Here is a 16,933-nt window from a genome sequence, read left to right on the forward strand (position 1 = left end):
ACATTTTAAAAATTTTATGAAATCCAATATTTGGGATCTGATACTATCATTAGAATTTATTTTTTGTGAATTATAGTGCAATCTGAGCACAAAATGAATTACTTCCTTGCAATCACTTCTTTCAACCATTTATTTTGAAACTGCCTGCTTTATATTAACACTGGCTAGTTAGATAACAATAATGTACAACTATTAACAAACTGAGGAAATTCCCTTCATGGTCAGTATGTGCCAATTTTGGATTGTACATAAATAATTGTTTAGGTTGGAACATTTATTATGCACAAACTCCTAAGAGCAGTATTGATAATACTTAAGCAACTGAATTCTGTTATAATTCTCTGCAAGTATACTTAAAGAAATTGAATGATACTAAAGTGCCTTCAATTTATAACACTGACGATGGAAAATAACCTTATTGAAAGTTGAAAGATTCTAAACAAAAACTTCTTAAATTGAAATGTAATTTTAAGTTTGTTGTTACACGTCTGAGCTGTTTGATTGCAGAACCAGTTCAGGGAGGAGCTTTTATTAAAAACAGCTTCATGGTCATTGGCTATATTTGCCATCACTGAGGGAATAAATGAATCTCGGACACACTTCCTGATCTGGGAAATTTTCTTACTAGATTTAAGCATCAGCATCGCTGTGTTTTAATCCTACTCAGATTTATATACATTTCCAAAAGTTAGACAGATTATCTTTAATTGAAGTGATCTGATCCACAGTAATGGCTACAATAATGAGCCCATATTCATGGACAGAGGGTTTGGACTCTCCTGCTGGGGAAGGAAAGCCCAGGGCAGGGCTTACAGCTCACGAATCTTCAGGCAGGAACAGAGCTGAACCACGAATCCGGAGACCCATGAATGCCTTCATGGTCTGGGCTAAGGACGAGAGAAAAAAGCTAGCAATCCAAAATCCTGACCTTCACAATGCAGAGCTCAGCAAAATGCTGGGTAAGTATATACAAAAATTGTTGCCTGGCATAAATACAACAAAGCCATCTGAAGTATTTTAAAATAAACTAAATATCAATTTTGTCATGAGGTAGATCTTTATTAGTCTGACTTGCTTTAATTTCTAAATATATTAGCAAATTGTTTTTATTAAGTAAATGTAGACACAAATGATTATGAATTGTCTAGGTCTAACTTGACAAAAAAATGAAAATTTTCTCTTTGATAATTAAAATTTCATCACCTACTTTGGTTTTTACAAAACAACATTAAATTGTCCTAAAAGTTATTAACCTTTTTTAAAATATATCAGTTATGTTACAATTTAACTTCTTGAAAGGATCATTTTGCATTGGAAAGAAAGATAACATATATAATTATCTTTTTGTACAAACAAAAAGTTATTCTGGAAATAGAATAGATTAAAATACATCACCGGAACTAACTTTTGGTAGTCTTGGCATGGTATAATTGATTAGAAAATGTTATCAGAGTTTAATTCGTTCATCAAAACTTAAATAGGGATGTTATGTAGATTATTTTTAGATTCAACTGTTTCAACAAATTACTTGCTACTTGCCAGAAAACTGAATCAAACTTGAATCACCAAAGTAGTAGTTTTAATTTGGAGTAAACATACATAACCAGCAGACAATAGTGAATTGTCTTGCTGTATTCGATGGTGAGGCACACATTCAGGGCTCTCCAGTCCCAGGTTACAGTGATGTTGAAGAGATTTAGTTAATTACTGTAGTTAGCACTATTGAATTATATCTTGCTCAGCCACTCAAATTAAAATAAAATCTTTCAATACTTTTTTCAAACATCTATAGCTGGTATGATATTTATACCATATCCAATGATTAATTTTAATTTTAGGTTTGCATTGTGACAGTTTTCTTGCCTGATAATTTCAGGCTTATGGTTCATCTCATGGAACGTCAAAGAATTAAATAGACAAAAAACATTTTTTTCAAAGATTTGAACACATGAAATCATAATGGTTAGAGATGTCTGAGGCAGGGAGAGTCTTTTTCAGACACAGAATTGAATGAATGGAGAAGATGATTAATGTGATTTAGTTTTATAATCACAGCAACAAGAACAGTTACTACTCTTCATGAAAAGCACCAGTGATACTAACAAGTTAGAAATAAATTATTCCAAGACGTATTTTCTTATAAATAATTTTACCACTTTAATATACAGGTGAATATATACATTTTGTACCTTGGTCTCCAACTATATTGTGTTTTACTTGTTTCATTTCTTTTGAAACATACAAACTAGGAGCAGAGCAGTAGGCCATTGAGCCCTTTGAGTCTGCTCCTCTATTCAATACGATCATGGCTGACCTCCATCTCAAAGACAAATTCCCACTTTCTCCCCAACCCTTTGATTTCTTTAAAATATAAAGAGGTCATCTACCTCTTTCTTGAATAGATTCAGTGACTTGTCCTCTATAGTGGTAGAGAAGTGATAGTGCCTTTTGTGGTAAAGAATTCCACAGTGTGGAATTTGAGTGAAGAAATGTTTCCTTACCTAAGGAGTTTACTCCATATCCTGTGATTTTGTCCCCTCAATCTAGACTTCCACACAGGAAAATCTTGCCGTTATCTCATCTGATATTTTGCTCCTTTCTTGAAGGTTTTACTCTTTTTAGATTTTGGAGGAAATTTATATAAAACATGACAAAAACAGAACGGGAAATTTACCACATGAAGAAAGAGCAGACAGCTAGCGTTGTTTTCTTTGGAACCCAGAAAGCTGAAGAGAAATTTAATCGAAATGTATAAAATAATGAGAGTCTTCGATAGAGTTAAGAAAACAAACCTGTGTTGCTTAACAGGGAAGGAAGTAATCAGTGGGCATTTGGGCACCATGGTGGCTCAGTGGTTAGCATTGCAGCCTCACAGCACCAGGAACCCGGGTTCAATTCCAGCCTGAGGCGACTGTCTACGTGGAGTTTGCACGTTCTCCCCGTGTCTGTGTGGGTTTCCTCCGGGTGCTCTGGTTTCCTCCCACAGTCCAAAGATGTGCAGGTTAGGTGAATTGGCCATACTAAATTGCCACAGTGTTAGATGCATTAGTCAGAGGGAAATAGGTTTAGGTGGATTACTCTTCGGAAGGTTTGTGTAGACTGGTTGGGCTGAAGTTCCTGTTTCCACACTGTAGGGAATCTAATCTAATCTATACTTAGTGATTGGTTGAAGGATTAGAGGGGAATCAAGAATTTGTTTTTGCTAATGATATGGTTAGAGTCTGGAACTGACTATCTAAAAAGATGGTGGAGGCTGTAGCCCTCATCACACTTAAAAATCACCTGAATATACACTTGAAAAGGTCTGACCTACAAGGTTACAGACCAAGAAATGGAATTTGATATTAGGCAGGATGGTTGTTTTTTCTCAGCTGGTATAGACATGATAGCTGATTTCATGTGCTGTACATTTCTACGATTTCCATGAGGGTAATCTCACCAACTGTTTGGTAGTTCACATAAGTAGTCATTTTTCTCATAATTGGTGCTAGAACATGACTTTCAGGAGGGTATTCAATCCATAAATGCATCGTAGTGGGCAAAGATTTATGTCTTCTAAGCAGCACAGTCATTCAGTGGCTAGCACTGCTGCCTCACAGCACCAGGGACCTGAGTTCGATTCCACCCTCAGGCAAGTGTCTGTGTGGAGTTTGCATGTTCTCCCCATGTCTGCGTGGTTTTCCTTTGGATACTCTGGTTCCTTTCCATAGTCCAAAGGTGTGCAGGTTAGTGGATCGGCCATGCTAAATTGCCTTTAGCGTCCAGGGATGTGTAGGTTAGCCATGATAAACGCAGATTTGTGAGTCTGGGTGGGATGTACTTCAGAAGGTCTCAATGGGCCCCGCACTGTAAAGATTCTATGATTCTTCATCAAATCTATATTAAAACTTCTTTTTCCAGAGTCATTTGATGATCAGCTATAGGAAAACTAATTCACAATTCACTGCAGTAGCTAAAATCAGTACAAATCAATGACTGCTCCTTGGATTGGTGTCCTTCAGATAATTTTAATCATGTCTATAATGCAGAAACCATCTAAATAGCAGAACATTAAAATAATAACTGCTCATACATCATGTGGAAACCACAATATCTTCATGTTAATGTTTAATTTCTAATTTATACCAATAAATATTCCACATTTTAAACAGCTTCCTTTTAATACAACCTGAAATACATGGCATTCTACAAACATCTTTTCAAATTTAAAATCGAAGGCATAAATGTATGTTGTTCTTGCAAGGTTCAATTCCTACAGTAGAGATAAAAAAGCAGGAAAGAAATTAATTGGTGATAAAACTGGGGAGGAAATGTCCAGATATTGTCCTCCATTGTAACAATAATCAATATCACTATGATGATATAATTAGTGGAAGAACAGAATAATTACATGCCAGGAAAATTGTACTGCAAGGAAGAAAAAACCAGGAAATGAGACCTAGTTGCTTCAGAGAAGGCACACGTTGAGAGAAAAACTTGTATTGATGTATGGTGAAGGGATTGGCACCAAATCTGCTGAATTTCTAAATATTTTCAAACTTTATGTCAATGATTTTTTTTCCCATCTTATTGTTAAAAACAAAGAAAGTCATGGGACACAGTGTGGAATTTAACAGGCCCTAGTAAAGCTTTGGGTTTTAGCATGATATTTCATAAAATTAAGCAAAAGGATTATTGAGGTACCTGTTCTATATTTTAAAAGACCAGCCGTGATCAGTGCTCATTCTCGTATATTCATAAAAGGACATTTTAAAAAGTGGTAAAATGATTTACCAGTATTTAATATCAGCCAATGCTTATTATCAACCACACTATCTCTTCCCGGCATTGATGGTATCAGCTTAAACCCTCAAAGGTGATTTAGATTAGATTACTTACAGTGTGGAAACAGGCCCTTCGGCCCAACAAGTCCACACCGCCCCGCCGAAGCGTAACCCACCCATACCCCTACCCCTACATCTATATCTACCCCTTACCTAACACTACGGGCAATTTAGCATGGCCAATTCACCTGACCTGCACATCTTTGGACTGTGGGAGGAAACCGGAGCACCCGGAGGAAACCCACACAGACACGGGGAGAACGTGCAAACTCCACACAGTCAGTCGCCTGAGGCGGGAATTGAACCCGGGTCTCTGGCGCTGTGAGGCAGCAGTGCTAACCACTGTGCCACCGTGCCGCCCACAAGAGATTTGCTTATCTCTTCGACCAATTGATCTGGACATATAATTTAACATATTATTATACCTAATTCCAATGAGAGATTCAGCTCAGTTGGCCAAATAGCTGGTTTAGCAATGCAGAGTAATATCAACAGTGTCAGTTTAATTCTACTATGGCTAAGGTTACCATGAAGGATTCTTCTTCTTGATGTCTCCCCTCACCTGAGACATAAGGAGTAGGCCATCTAGCCCTTTGAGCCTGCTTTGCCATTCAATAGGATCATGGCCGGTCTTTTCATGGCCTCAGCTCCACTTAGAGGAGAAAGTGAAGACTGCAGATGCTGGAGATCAGAACTGAAAATGTATTGCTGGAAAAACGCAGCAGGTCAGGCAGCATCCAAGGAGCAGGAGAATCGACGTTTCGGGCATGAGCCCTTCTTCAGGAATGAGGAAAGTGTGTCCAGCAGGCTAAGATAAAAGGTAGGGAGGAGGGACTTGGGGGAGGGGGGGGCGTTGGAAATGCGATAGATGGAAGGAGGTCAAGGTGAGGGTGATAGGCCAGAGTGGGGGTGGGGGCGGAGAGGTCAGGAAGAAGACACCTTGTCTCAGTCAAATCCCTCGAACTCAGCACCGCCTTCCTAACCTGCAATCTTCTTCCTGACCTCTCCGCGCCCACCCCCACTCCGGTCTATCACCCTCACCTTGACCTCCTTCCACCTATCGCATTTCCAATGCCCCTCCCCCAAGTCCCTCCTCCCTACCTTTTATCTTAGCCTGCTGGACTCACTTTCCTCATTCCTGAAGAAGGGCTCATGCCCGAAACGTCGATTCTCCTGCTCCTTGGATGCTGCCTGACCTGCTGCGCTTTTCCAGCAACACATTTTCAGCTCAGCTCCACTTAACCTGCCCTCTCACCATCATCCTTAATTCCTGTACTGTTCAAAAATGTATCTATCTTAACTTTGAAAATGTTTACTGAGGAAACCTCAGCCACTTCACTGGGCAGGGAATGCCATAGATTCACAAACTTCTGAGTGAAGAAGTTCCTTCTCAATTCAGTCCTGAATCTGTTCCCTCTAACTTTGAGGCTATGCCCACTTGTCCTAGTTTCACCCGCCAATGGAAACGTGTTCTCTACTTCTGTCTTATCTATTTCTGTCTTATCTACTTCCATCATAATTTTATATGTTTCGAAAAGATCCCGAGTAATTCTCAAGTTAAACCACCACCAGTTGTCTCTCTGAGAGAGCAGCCCTATGGTCTGTTAAGGCCTCTTTATCTTAATTCTAAAAAAAAGTGTCAATATTGTATTAAGTAAACTATACTAATATCGTTTGAATTACATTATCAGCACTGTAGTGAGGTCCAGGAGCTCACAACTCATGGCATCAACATTGACTTTAGGAAGCATAGTTTTTCTTCTGGCCCTGCTTTTTCATTGCATCGGCAAGTTAGTAAGTTAGTGGTAAATGCAGCCCTAAATGTCATTATGCCTCATTTGAGATTGACTGTGTGACTCAGGTAGTCTTATGTCACTTTAGTCTTTGTTTGCTACTATGAACAAAGTGGAGTTATTGAAGTTTGCACAGATATAGCTGGAACGTCTACTTTGCCACATTTCATTGCACTAAATTAATACTGCACTAATGGCCACTGTCAGCAGATATCAGAAACAATCCAATGGCAGCTTAGCAATTTCCTGTGAGATTACTCTGAAAACAAAACTTCACAAAAACAACTGCAGATTTTGGAAATCTAAAATAAAAACTGAAAAAGTGCCAGAATCTCATCAGAAGTCAGCATCTGTGGATAAGGCAAATGATTTAACATTTGATGATGAGCTAAAGTTTTCAGAGATGAGGGTGGAGTGGACCCTTTACCGATTTGAGGTCGACAACTTAAACCTTAATTAATTTATTCTAGTGACTCATCTACTATTCCCACCATTTTCCATTTTTGTGTAAGCTTATTCAGAAATTGTCAATCTTATGAAACCCATTAAACGAGAGCATAGCAATTAACCTACTATAGAAAGTTACAAGAAATCTAAACTCAACAAAGTTGAGAGCAATAATTGCAAGAATCCAGTTGCTTCAGTCATTAATAATGAAAGCTATGCACCACTCTGTGCCATAGCCCTTGCACACACCAGGCTGTGGGGCTGTAGACTGATTAGGAAGGTTAGATCTCATGGAATACAGGGAGAACTAGCCATTTGGATACTGAACTGGCTCAAAGGTAGAAGACAGAGGGTGGTGGTAGAGGGTTGTTTTTCAGACTGGAGGCCCGTGACCAGTGGAGTGCCACAAGGATTGGTGCTGGGTCCTCTACTTTTTGTCATTTACATAAATTATTTGGATGCGATCATAAGAGGTACAGTTAGTAAGTTTGCAGATGACACCAAAATTGGAGGTGTAGTGGACAGTGAAGAGGGTTACCTCAGATTACAACAGGATCTGTACCAGATGGGCCAATAGGCTGAGAAGTGGCAGATGGAGTTTAATTCAGATAAATGCGACGAGCTGCATTTTGGGAAAGCAAATCTTTGCAGGACTTATACACTTAATGGTAAAGTCCTAGGGAGTGTTGCTGAACAAAGAGACCTTGGAGTGCAGGTTCCTAGCTCCTTGAAAGTGGAGTCGCAGGTAGATAGGATAGTGAAGAAGGCGTTTGGTATGCTTTCCTTTATTGGTCAGAGTATTGAGTACAGGAGTTGGGAGGTCATGTTGCAGCTGTACAGGACATTGGTTAGGCCACTGTTGGAATATTGCGTGCAATTCTGGTCTCCTTCCTATCGGAAAAATGTTATGAAACTTGAAAGGGTTCAGAAAGGATTTACAAGGATGTTGTCAGGTTTGGAGGATTCAAGCTACAGGGAGAGGCTGAACAGGCTGGGGCTGTTTTCCCTGGAGTGTCGGAGGCTGAGGGGCATGGATAGGATAAATAGACAAAATCTTTCCCCTGGGGTTGGGGAGTCCAGAACTAGAGGGCATAGGTTTAAGGTGAGAGGGGAAAGATATAAAAGAGACCTAAGGTGCAACTTTTTCACACAGAGGGTGGTACGGGTATGGAATGAGCTGCCAGAGGATGTGGTGGAGGCTGGTACAATTGCAACATTTAAGAGGCATTTGGATGGGTGTATGAATAGGAAGAGTTTGGAGGGATATGGGCCGGGTGCTGGCAGGTGGGACTAGATTGGGTTGGGATATCTGGTCGGCATGGACAGGTTGGACTGAAGGGTCTGTTTCCATGCTGTACATCTCTATGACTCTATAACTGTGCCCATTGACCATATAGTGGAGAGGCTGACACTCCATCATGACAGTCTGGCATTTTTAATGTTAACATTTTTTAAATTCTGTTCAAAGGCTACCCCCATCATTAGGATGTTGGGATTGTTAGTGAGTCATTGTGGAAGGTCCCAAATTGGCACTCCAGCATCAGGAACCCACCTGTGATCCATCAATGGATCGAAACCTTGCACATGGCCATGCTTGCCAACAAGTACCGGCACAATGCAGGTTGAGATTTGAAAATTCCAGTCGCAAAATAAAAATAGTCATTGACAATTTTACTATCTGTAACCTCATTAATTTGATGGTGAAAACTATCAGCTAAAGTCAAATGAAGATTAGATTCCCTACAGTGTGGAAACAGGCCCTTTGGCCCAACAAGTCCACACTGACCCTGTGAAGAATAACCCACCCAGACCTATTCCCCTAACTAATGCACCTAACACTACAGGCAATTTAGCAAAGCCAATTCACCTAACATGCACATCTTTGGACTGTGGGAGGAAACCCACACAGACACAGGGAGAGTGTGCAAACTCCACACAGTTGTCTGAGGCAGGAATTGAACCCAGGTTCCTGGCACTGTGAGGTAGCAGTGCTAACTGCTAAGCCACCGTGCTGCCCAAATCCTGGTTAGGATTGCAAGTAGGAGTCAAGCTGCCTCTGATCAAGCTAATAATGATAAATACTAGTTAAATTAATGCAAGAAAAGTTTTTCACTTCTATTAAATATTTCATCTTTTGGTTTGCTGATGTGCTATTGAAAATCTATAATTTTTATTATGCCTATGTAAAGCGCACATTTTCCTCAAATTTAAACACAACCTATTTAACAAATTCCATAGAGTTGTGGAACATGTTTACCAGAGCTAGGGCTTAAGGACCATGTGCTAGAGTACTGCTGTGCTCTGAATGGAAACTCAGAATTCAGTTATCATGCTTGACTTTCAACAGCCTTTCAGTTCCTTCAAAATGGGAAGAAGGGTAAGAACGATGGTAGAAATAGATATTTTCGCCTATTTCCTGTTACTACAGATTTTACGTATTTTCTTTTCACACTTCAAACCGGAAGAAAATAAGCATATATGTATCAAAAGTCTTCCAGTGTCTCACTGTAAGGCCGTTTATCCTAGGTAGCTAGTTGCAGCAGACTACTTGTCAACTGAGGAAATTATTGTTGAGCTAAAAGCATTATCATCTTACAGCTATAAAGGCTACTTTTCTAGCTTGGTCAACTGAATTGCTATCAGACAATTAGAGTATATTTTTCTTCTTTCTCTCCTGGAAGTGCTGACACTTATCATACTCTCTGGATGAGATCAACTTGGTCAGCATAATTTATGGAGCAAATCTTAGAAGGTCTAAGATACGTCAGTATTACATTTGTCAGTGCATTTACAAGCTCGATTCTTTGGAGAGTTTCTATTTGGAACATGATGGGAAAACATAGATAAGAATTGTATCGGTGGACACAGGACAGGTGTCACAATATCTTTTACTTAGGCAGCAAAGAAACTGTCATCATCAAGATGATCAGGCCATAGACCAAATGAAACAAACAAAAATAAAGTTGTGGTTTGGAATTCTATGATAAAATATACCTTGGATTTTGTTTGCTTAAGTAGAAGGTGGTGTTTTAAAATTAACAGACTTTCCACAGCTTCACTAAATTAATAAGGTTAAATTTAGAATTAATTGGGGTCAGTAAAAATATAAATTCTAGACAGTTGATATATGCAACAATTGGAACCATGAACATGCATTTCATGCACAAGAAGTAAAACTTTCTTGAAATATCAACAAAATTGAAAATGTGTTAAGTGGCACTGTTTACTGGAACATTCACTAAACACTATATAACCACAGAAACGAAAACTAATTTTCAAAAACTTAATATGTGAAGTCACAATGTTGCACTAATGTAGTCTCAGTTATTATTCATAATGTTTAACTACATTGAGACAAGATAAAGAAACTAATCAAATTCTGATAATGCTAACATTATACTTCCCTATTTATGCTTAACAGTTAATTTTTCAAGTCAAAGTCCAACTGACAGTGGAGGCATGTGTGTCCAAATTGCAAGCTAGCCAACTGGAGAGTACATGCAAGTGACCTCCAGAAAACTACCTGGCATTTGTTTAGTAATATAAGCCCTGTCAGGTTTGTGAAAGAAAATACAGCTGTAAATCCTGGCTCAGAATGCAGGATAATATTTATGTCAGCATGATAACATTTTAATCTGACTTTAGTTCCTTTTTTTATTAAGACTAAATTGTCTACTATTGAGATTTAATTACCTTATAGTCATAGCACTGAAGAGTAAAAACATTTTTATTATTTCAATGTGTCAAAGAATGATACCTTATAAAATTTATCCAATTAAAATATTCATTATTGAATTAGTGAAGTGATAAACAGATGATGTTTAATAATTTGTTGCAGATAAATATGTTTTTGAAACTTCTGATTGAATTCATGGGATATATTTTAGGTAAATCATGGAAAGCACTGACTCCTTCACAGAAGAGGCCTTTTGTAGAGGAAGCTGAAAGATTACGAGTCCAGCATATGCAGGATCATCCCAATTACAAATACAGGCCTCGGAGGAAAAAACAGATCAAACGTCTCTGCAAACGTGTAGATCCTAGCTTCCTGCTCACCAACTTCCCCCACGATAAATCTCCTGTCCGCGGTGGAAGAATGTGCAGGGGACCTCTGGAGGAGGAAGAGGATAAAGGCTATCCACGAGCCTCAAGACTTCCTGTAATCAGCAGATTCAGGGAAACACAGACAACAAACAACAGCTTTGACAACTATGGGCTACCCACTCCTGAGATGTCCCCTTTAGATGTGATTGATGCCGATCATAGCTTCTTTCCAACTCAGTGTACAGAAGATTCTCCTTCCCAGATGAACGGACTAATGTATCATTCAGACTACAGTCAAAGCCCTATCCAATGTGGACATCTCAGTCAGATTTCAATTCCCCAGAATAGATCTACCATGATGCACTCTGCAGCCAGCCATCCTCCACCTCCTCTTTATTATAACCGGAACCAGCAGCCGGCTCCACAGTGCATGAACTCGAGCACATCAGTTCACCTTTCTCCTCCCCATGATCACCATCACCTAGATAATCTGGAACATATCACCCAAGCTGAACTTTTAGGAGAAGTGGACCGCAATGAGTTCGATCAGTATTTGAACAACTCTAGTCATCTAAATCAAGCAGGAATGGTAATTAATTCACATCTACCTGACATTTGTTCACCAGGAGGCACAAATTCAGAGAGGAGCCTTATATCTGTATTAGCAGATGCTACTGCAGCTTATTACAACAGCTACAGTAGCTCCTAGAAGAAACAAATAGACTTATATTTTTCTGAGTGACAACAGTATTACTTATAAAGATCTTCGGGCATGGAAATATCCTCAGGGTAGTAAAATAACGTTGTCATGCTTTTCAGAAATGACAGACCACAAATATATTTATGTAGATAAATTCTTTTGACATTTATAAAATCAAACAGCTACTTGGCTTGCCAACTCTTCTGTCACTGTTTTAAAAAAAACTGTAGCTTTTTTATGCTTGTAAATAGGTTAAGATGTATTTAACAAGTGATTTATTAGATTGTTTGTTTTCAATCTTTACATATGCTTTCTGAATGATTTCATAAGTACTGTCCTTCTTCACTAGTTATTATCTTGATTGTTTTATTGCATCCTAAGCAAACATGGAAGTGTAATTGCACTTCTGATAAAATGGAGTCCATCTATATATCAGTCTGAGAAACTGCACATTTCACAGTCATGCAGTCCCATAACATCAGTATTTAAAAATATCATTAATGATGGGAAAAAATAGGAATTTTCATTAAAAATAATTCACCTCCCCTAGCTCCCTTTCTATCTACAGCCCAGGACTGCAGTGTGTTTAAGAAGGCAGCTTACCATCCTCTCCTCCAGAGCAACTCGGGATGGCCGATAAATGCACCTACAATTCAACGTGATTTTTTTAAAAATGGCTGATCTGACTGGCCTGTCATGAAAAAGTGCTGATTCATATCTCGTTAAAATTAGTGTTTCATAAACATTACAAATTCTTTTCTTGGTTGTTGAAACCAAACTTGGCAGCCCTAAAAAGTTTAGATTATATAAAGTGCATTAAAGTTTAATTGAACTAACAGCACCATTTTTGATTAGACCTAACATGGTGTTTCTAATATCTAAAAGCAATATGGTTGATGCTTAGCATTCGTCTGGACAATTAGGAATGGGCAATAAGATCAGGCCTCGCCAGCAATGCCCTCAGCCCATGAACGAATAAAGAAGTCAAAAGGTAATACATAAGAACTATTAATTGCCTGAAAGAAGTTATATACTTTGAAAACCCACCAACTATTTACAATATTGAGGAAATTAAAAACTTTGTATTGTATAAATAATAAAAGATTATTGTTACAATTTTTCAGAAGCTTTAATGGAAGTTATTTGCATCTGGTTACTCAGAAAATGTGCTAATATGAATACGGTGTAGGTGAGAGGAATTAGTATTTGGAAATATCTAGAAAGAATGTAGCCTATGCACTTTATTAATAGTTTTCTTTGTCAGTTATATCAGATTTATTAAGAATATTTTCGAGATCTAGAGTATAATTAAAATGAAATGTTTTTTTGACACACTAGTTTGAAATTGACCCAAATCATTGAAATATAATCACTGTTATAATGTAAAGTACTTCATTGTCTGTAAAGCACAGTGAACAGTCCAGTGGTCAAGAAAAGCATGATATCTAAATAAGTTTTTATCTGTTTCTTTAACGACAGTCAGTGCTCAATTATTCTCTACTGAGTGCTATCATCAATTATCAGAAAGCCTTTGCAATTCATTCAGATTGGTAAGAGACCTTGTTCTGATGTATTAATTGATCAGCAGTAATTTTGTTACTTAACTATACCATGACTGATTGACAAAGATTTATTTCCTGCTTTTGTAAATGTTTGTAAGAAATTTTAAAATAAAATATTAAATCTGTTGAACTTATACTAGCGCTGAAATCTATCCATATCGTGTTTAGATGTACTTTATGATGTACATAATATGCATAGTTATTACCCTGTTCCAGTTTATTGATTCACCTAATTTTAACAACATTTGATGAAATGCATTTAATAAAACTGACATTTTTGACAGGTTCACAACTGGATTGTAATTGCTGATGAAGCTATTAATAATACCATTCCAGAAAATTATTCTGTCTTGAATTCGTATAGACTTGTGAAGTAAAAATTCAATTGCAATTTACAGTCTGTTTACTGAACTAGGTTGTGCTGAAATCTGTTTAACTGATTTAGAATAAAAAGAAATGCAATTCACTAACCAACCATGGCCACTGTCTGTTTTTCCAAGTTTGGGAATTTGATTCTGAACTGGCGGATGTGGACACAGCTCTGTTTCCTGCCTGATAACACTGTTTCTACTCTACATTCCCTCTCCATCAGGATGTTTGTAGTTATTTTACTACAGTCATCAGACTGAGGAATGAACACTTGATGTCAATCTGGAAAAACTCACTGAATAACATCATCTGGGACCAGTGACTCCATTAGGAGATCAGAAAGGAGTTATTTCTGCTAACAATTTGAAGTTTAAGTAATAGCAGAACTTCATATTTATGATGTATTTGGCTTTTAAAGATTATTTAATAAATATGAATGAAATTCTAATAACAGTGCATATTATAGTAAAGATGAATTTTTACAATAAATTTATGTGGGTTATAAAATTACTGTTTTATTAAATATCATGAAATTCAGGTTTAAAATTAACTATTATTTATCATGCAAAATTAAGATAGTAGTTATTCCAAATTATTTGAAATATGACCAATTCAGTAAGGTATAAAAACCCCATGATATCCAAAAATATACAGGACACGATTTAACTCATTCAAATCCCAACTACCTGTCAGAATTAAAATCAACATGCCGAGAAAGTTGGGTGAAGAATTCAGACAACTGGATGAAACAGAGCGCGACAAACAAAAATAAATCAGAGTAACTTCAAGACAAATTATTTGTTTGACACAATGGGAAGTATAATTATAAAGATACCATTTAATCTTGGCATGATCTAAATAGTATAAAATAAAGTTCAAGCCATAACTCAAATGTTCACTTTAGACATTTGCTATTTGGTTAACAGGAAAAATGGTGAAAAAGATCAGCATCTATGACATGCAGAATATGACCACATCATTTTGAATACATAAATATACTAATGCAATAACTAACAAGAAATTTCCAATAAATGTGAAAATGAAGATGGCTTTGATTATTGACTTTCATTCACTGAAATAACCAGATTTTTGCATATTGGGTATAAATTTTATTTTCTTAATAAAAATGTCACAATTATTAAAACTGCATTCTTATAACGTTCTTATTTCTTAATACTCATTCTTTTAGTTTTCATTTCCTTTGTAAAGGATCGAGATGATTTGGAACCTGGAAGGGCTGTGGCTGTCTTCTGGATTTTTAAATCTAGGATTTGAAATGCTGTTTCAATCTCTTTTTGCAGAATTTCAGAAGTTACCATTATCTGTATATCATGGGCATTCTTGACAACTTTTTCTAGATTCTGAAAATTAAACAATTCAAAACAATACATTAAGAAAGAATGTCCAAATCAGCAAGTAAATATTAAACTAAAAAAGGGAAAGAGACTTAATCTTTTTTAATTAATCTGCTGGATCTCCAAAATAATGCATATTATTTCTGAGATTCTACATTTCTCGTTGCACAAATTCTGCAATGCAGTCAATCAAGCTGTCTGAGAATTATTATAACTACTTAGTCGAATGTCTCTCTGATGGATAAAGTTAAAAATCACACAACACCAGTTTATAATCCAATAGGTTTATTTGTAAGCCCTAGCTTTTGGTGTGCTGCTCTTTCAACAGGTAGTTGATGAAGGAGCAGTGGTCTGAAAGCTACCTGATGAAGCAGCAGCGTTCCAAAAGTTAATGCTTCCAATTAAGCCTGTTGGACTATAACCTGGTGTTGTGTGATTTTTAACTTTGTCCGCTCCAGTCCAACACCGGCTCCTTCACATTACCTCTGATGGATATTTAAATTGCATCATATGTCAATTTTTATACGAGCTCGAAACATGAAGTTCGAAAAATTTGCTTTACGCCATAAAAAGACCTTTAGGGATCTACTGATTTTCTGCCTGATCCAGTCCACACTTGTGGAATAAAGCAAAAATGTGGCAAAGCAATGCCAGGTCTGGGGAATGTTTCCAAACTTCCTTGGAAGCACCTTGAAGAAAACTTGCCAGAAATTCTTACTGAATGAGGCAGCTGGTTAAAGAATCTGTCTGCTTGATTGAAAGCCTGATGTAGAGAACAAAGAACAAAGAAAATTATAGCACAGCAACAGACCCTTTGGCCCTCTATCTAAATCTGTCACCTATTTTTTATGGATCTGTATCCCTCTGCTCCCTGCCCTTTAATGTATCTGTCTAGATACATCTTAAATGACGCTATTGTACCTGCCTCTACCACATCGGCTGACAATGCATTCCAGGCACCACCACCCTCTGTATAAAGAACATTCCATGCATACCTCTTTTAAATGTTTCCCCTCTCACCTTGAACTTGTAATCCCTTGTAATTGAGTCCCCCACTCTGGGAAAAGCTTTTTGCTATCCACCTTGTCTTTATCCCTCATGGTTTTGTAGACCTCAATCAGGTCCCACCTCAACCTCTGTCTTTCTAATGAAAATAATCCTAATCTACTTGATCTCTCTTCATAGCTAGCGCCTCCATACCAGGCAACATCCTGGTGATCCTCATCTGCACCCTCTCCAAAGCATCCATATCATTTTGGTAATGTGGTGATAGAACTGTACGCAGTATTCCAAATGTGGCTGAACCAAAGTTTTAAACAACTGTAACATGACTTGTCAACTCTTGCACTCAATACCCTTTCAGATGAAGGAAAGCAGCTTGACCACTCTATTAACTTGCCTTCTTGACCACTCTATTAACTTGCTTTGCCATCTTCGAGGTACAATGGATCTGAACACACAGATCTCTCTGTACACCAATTTTCCCAGGGCTTTTCCATTTACTATATAGTTCACTCTCGAATTGGATCTTCCAAAATTTACCTGGATTGAACTCCGTATGTTATTTTATCGCCCAACACTAATCTATCTATATCCTGCTGCATTTTCTGTCATCTACAGACTTGCTAATCAGACCATCTATACCTTCCTCCAAATCATTTATGTATATCACATTCAACAGTGGTCCAAACATGGATCTCTGTGGAACACCACTGATCACAGTTCTCCATTTTCAGAAACTCCCTTCCACTACTACTCTCTGTCTCCTGTTGCCCAGCCGGTTCTCTATCCATCTATCTAGTACACATGCAACTTCACTTTCTCCATCAGCCTACAATGG

The 16,933-nt window shown here is 37.6% G+C and overlaps 2 protein-coding genes across 2 annotated transcripts in view; one reads left to right on the forward strand and one right to left on the reverse strand.

Moving 5' to 3' along the window:
* Positions 1–613: 613 nt before the first annotated feature.
* On the forward strand, positions 614–13,499 carry LOC140463493 (transcription factor Sox-7-like). Its single transcript, XM_072557520.1, has 2 exons — positions 614–959; positions 10,951–13,499. The coding sequence occupies exons 1-2, from the start codon at positions 731–733 to the stop codon at positions 11,814–11,816; spliced, it is 1,095 nt and encodes a 364-aa protein (XP_072413621.1). The 5' UTR covers positions 614–730; the 3' UTR covers positions 11,817–13,499.
* Positions 13,500–14,841: 1,342 nt separating this feature from the next.
* Positions 14,842–16,933, reverse strand: part of c3h8orf74 (chromosome 3 C8orf74 homolog) — a 36,688-nt gene continuing 34,596 nt past the window's right edge. The window contains exon 4 of the mRNA XM_072549048.1: positions 14,842–15,099. Coding sequence (XP_072405149.1) covers positions 14,902–15,099 — 198 coding nt within the window. The 3' untranslated portion in view covers positions 14,842–14,901. The remainder of the gene's footprint in view (positions 15,100–16,933) is intronic.

Source organism: Chiloscyllium punctatum, chromosome 3 (genome assembly GCF_047496795.1).
Source record: "Chiloscyllium punctatum isolate Juve2018m chromosome 3, sChiPun1.3, whole genome shotgun sequence".
NCBI classification, from domain to species: Eukaryota; Metazoa; Chordata; class Chondrichthyes; order Orectolobiformes; family Hemiscylliidae; genus Chiloscyllium; species Chiloscyllium punctatum.

What these genes read in the sequence shown, in the direction of transcription:
- LOC140463493 (XM_072557520.1), top strand. Translation starts at nt 731, where the DNA reads ATGGCTACAATAATGAGCCCATATTCATGGACAGAGGGTTTGGACTCT. An exon ending in AGAGCTCAGCAAAATGCTGG is followed by an intron (nt 960 to 10,950) that starts GTAAGTATATAC and finishes GATATATTTTAG; the next exon opens with GTAAATCATGGAAAGCACTG.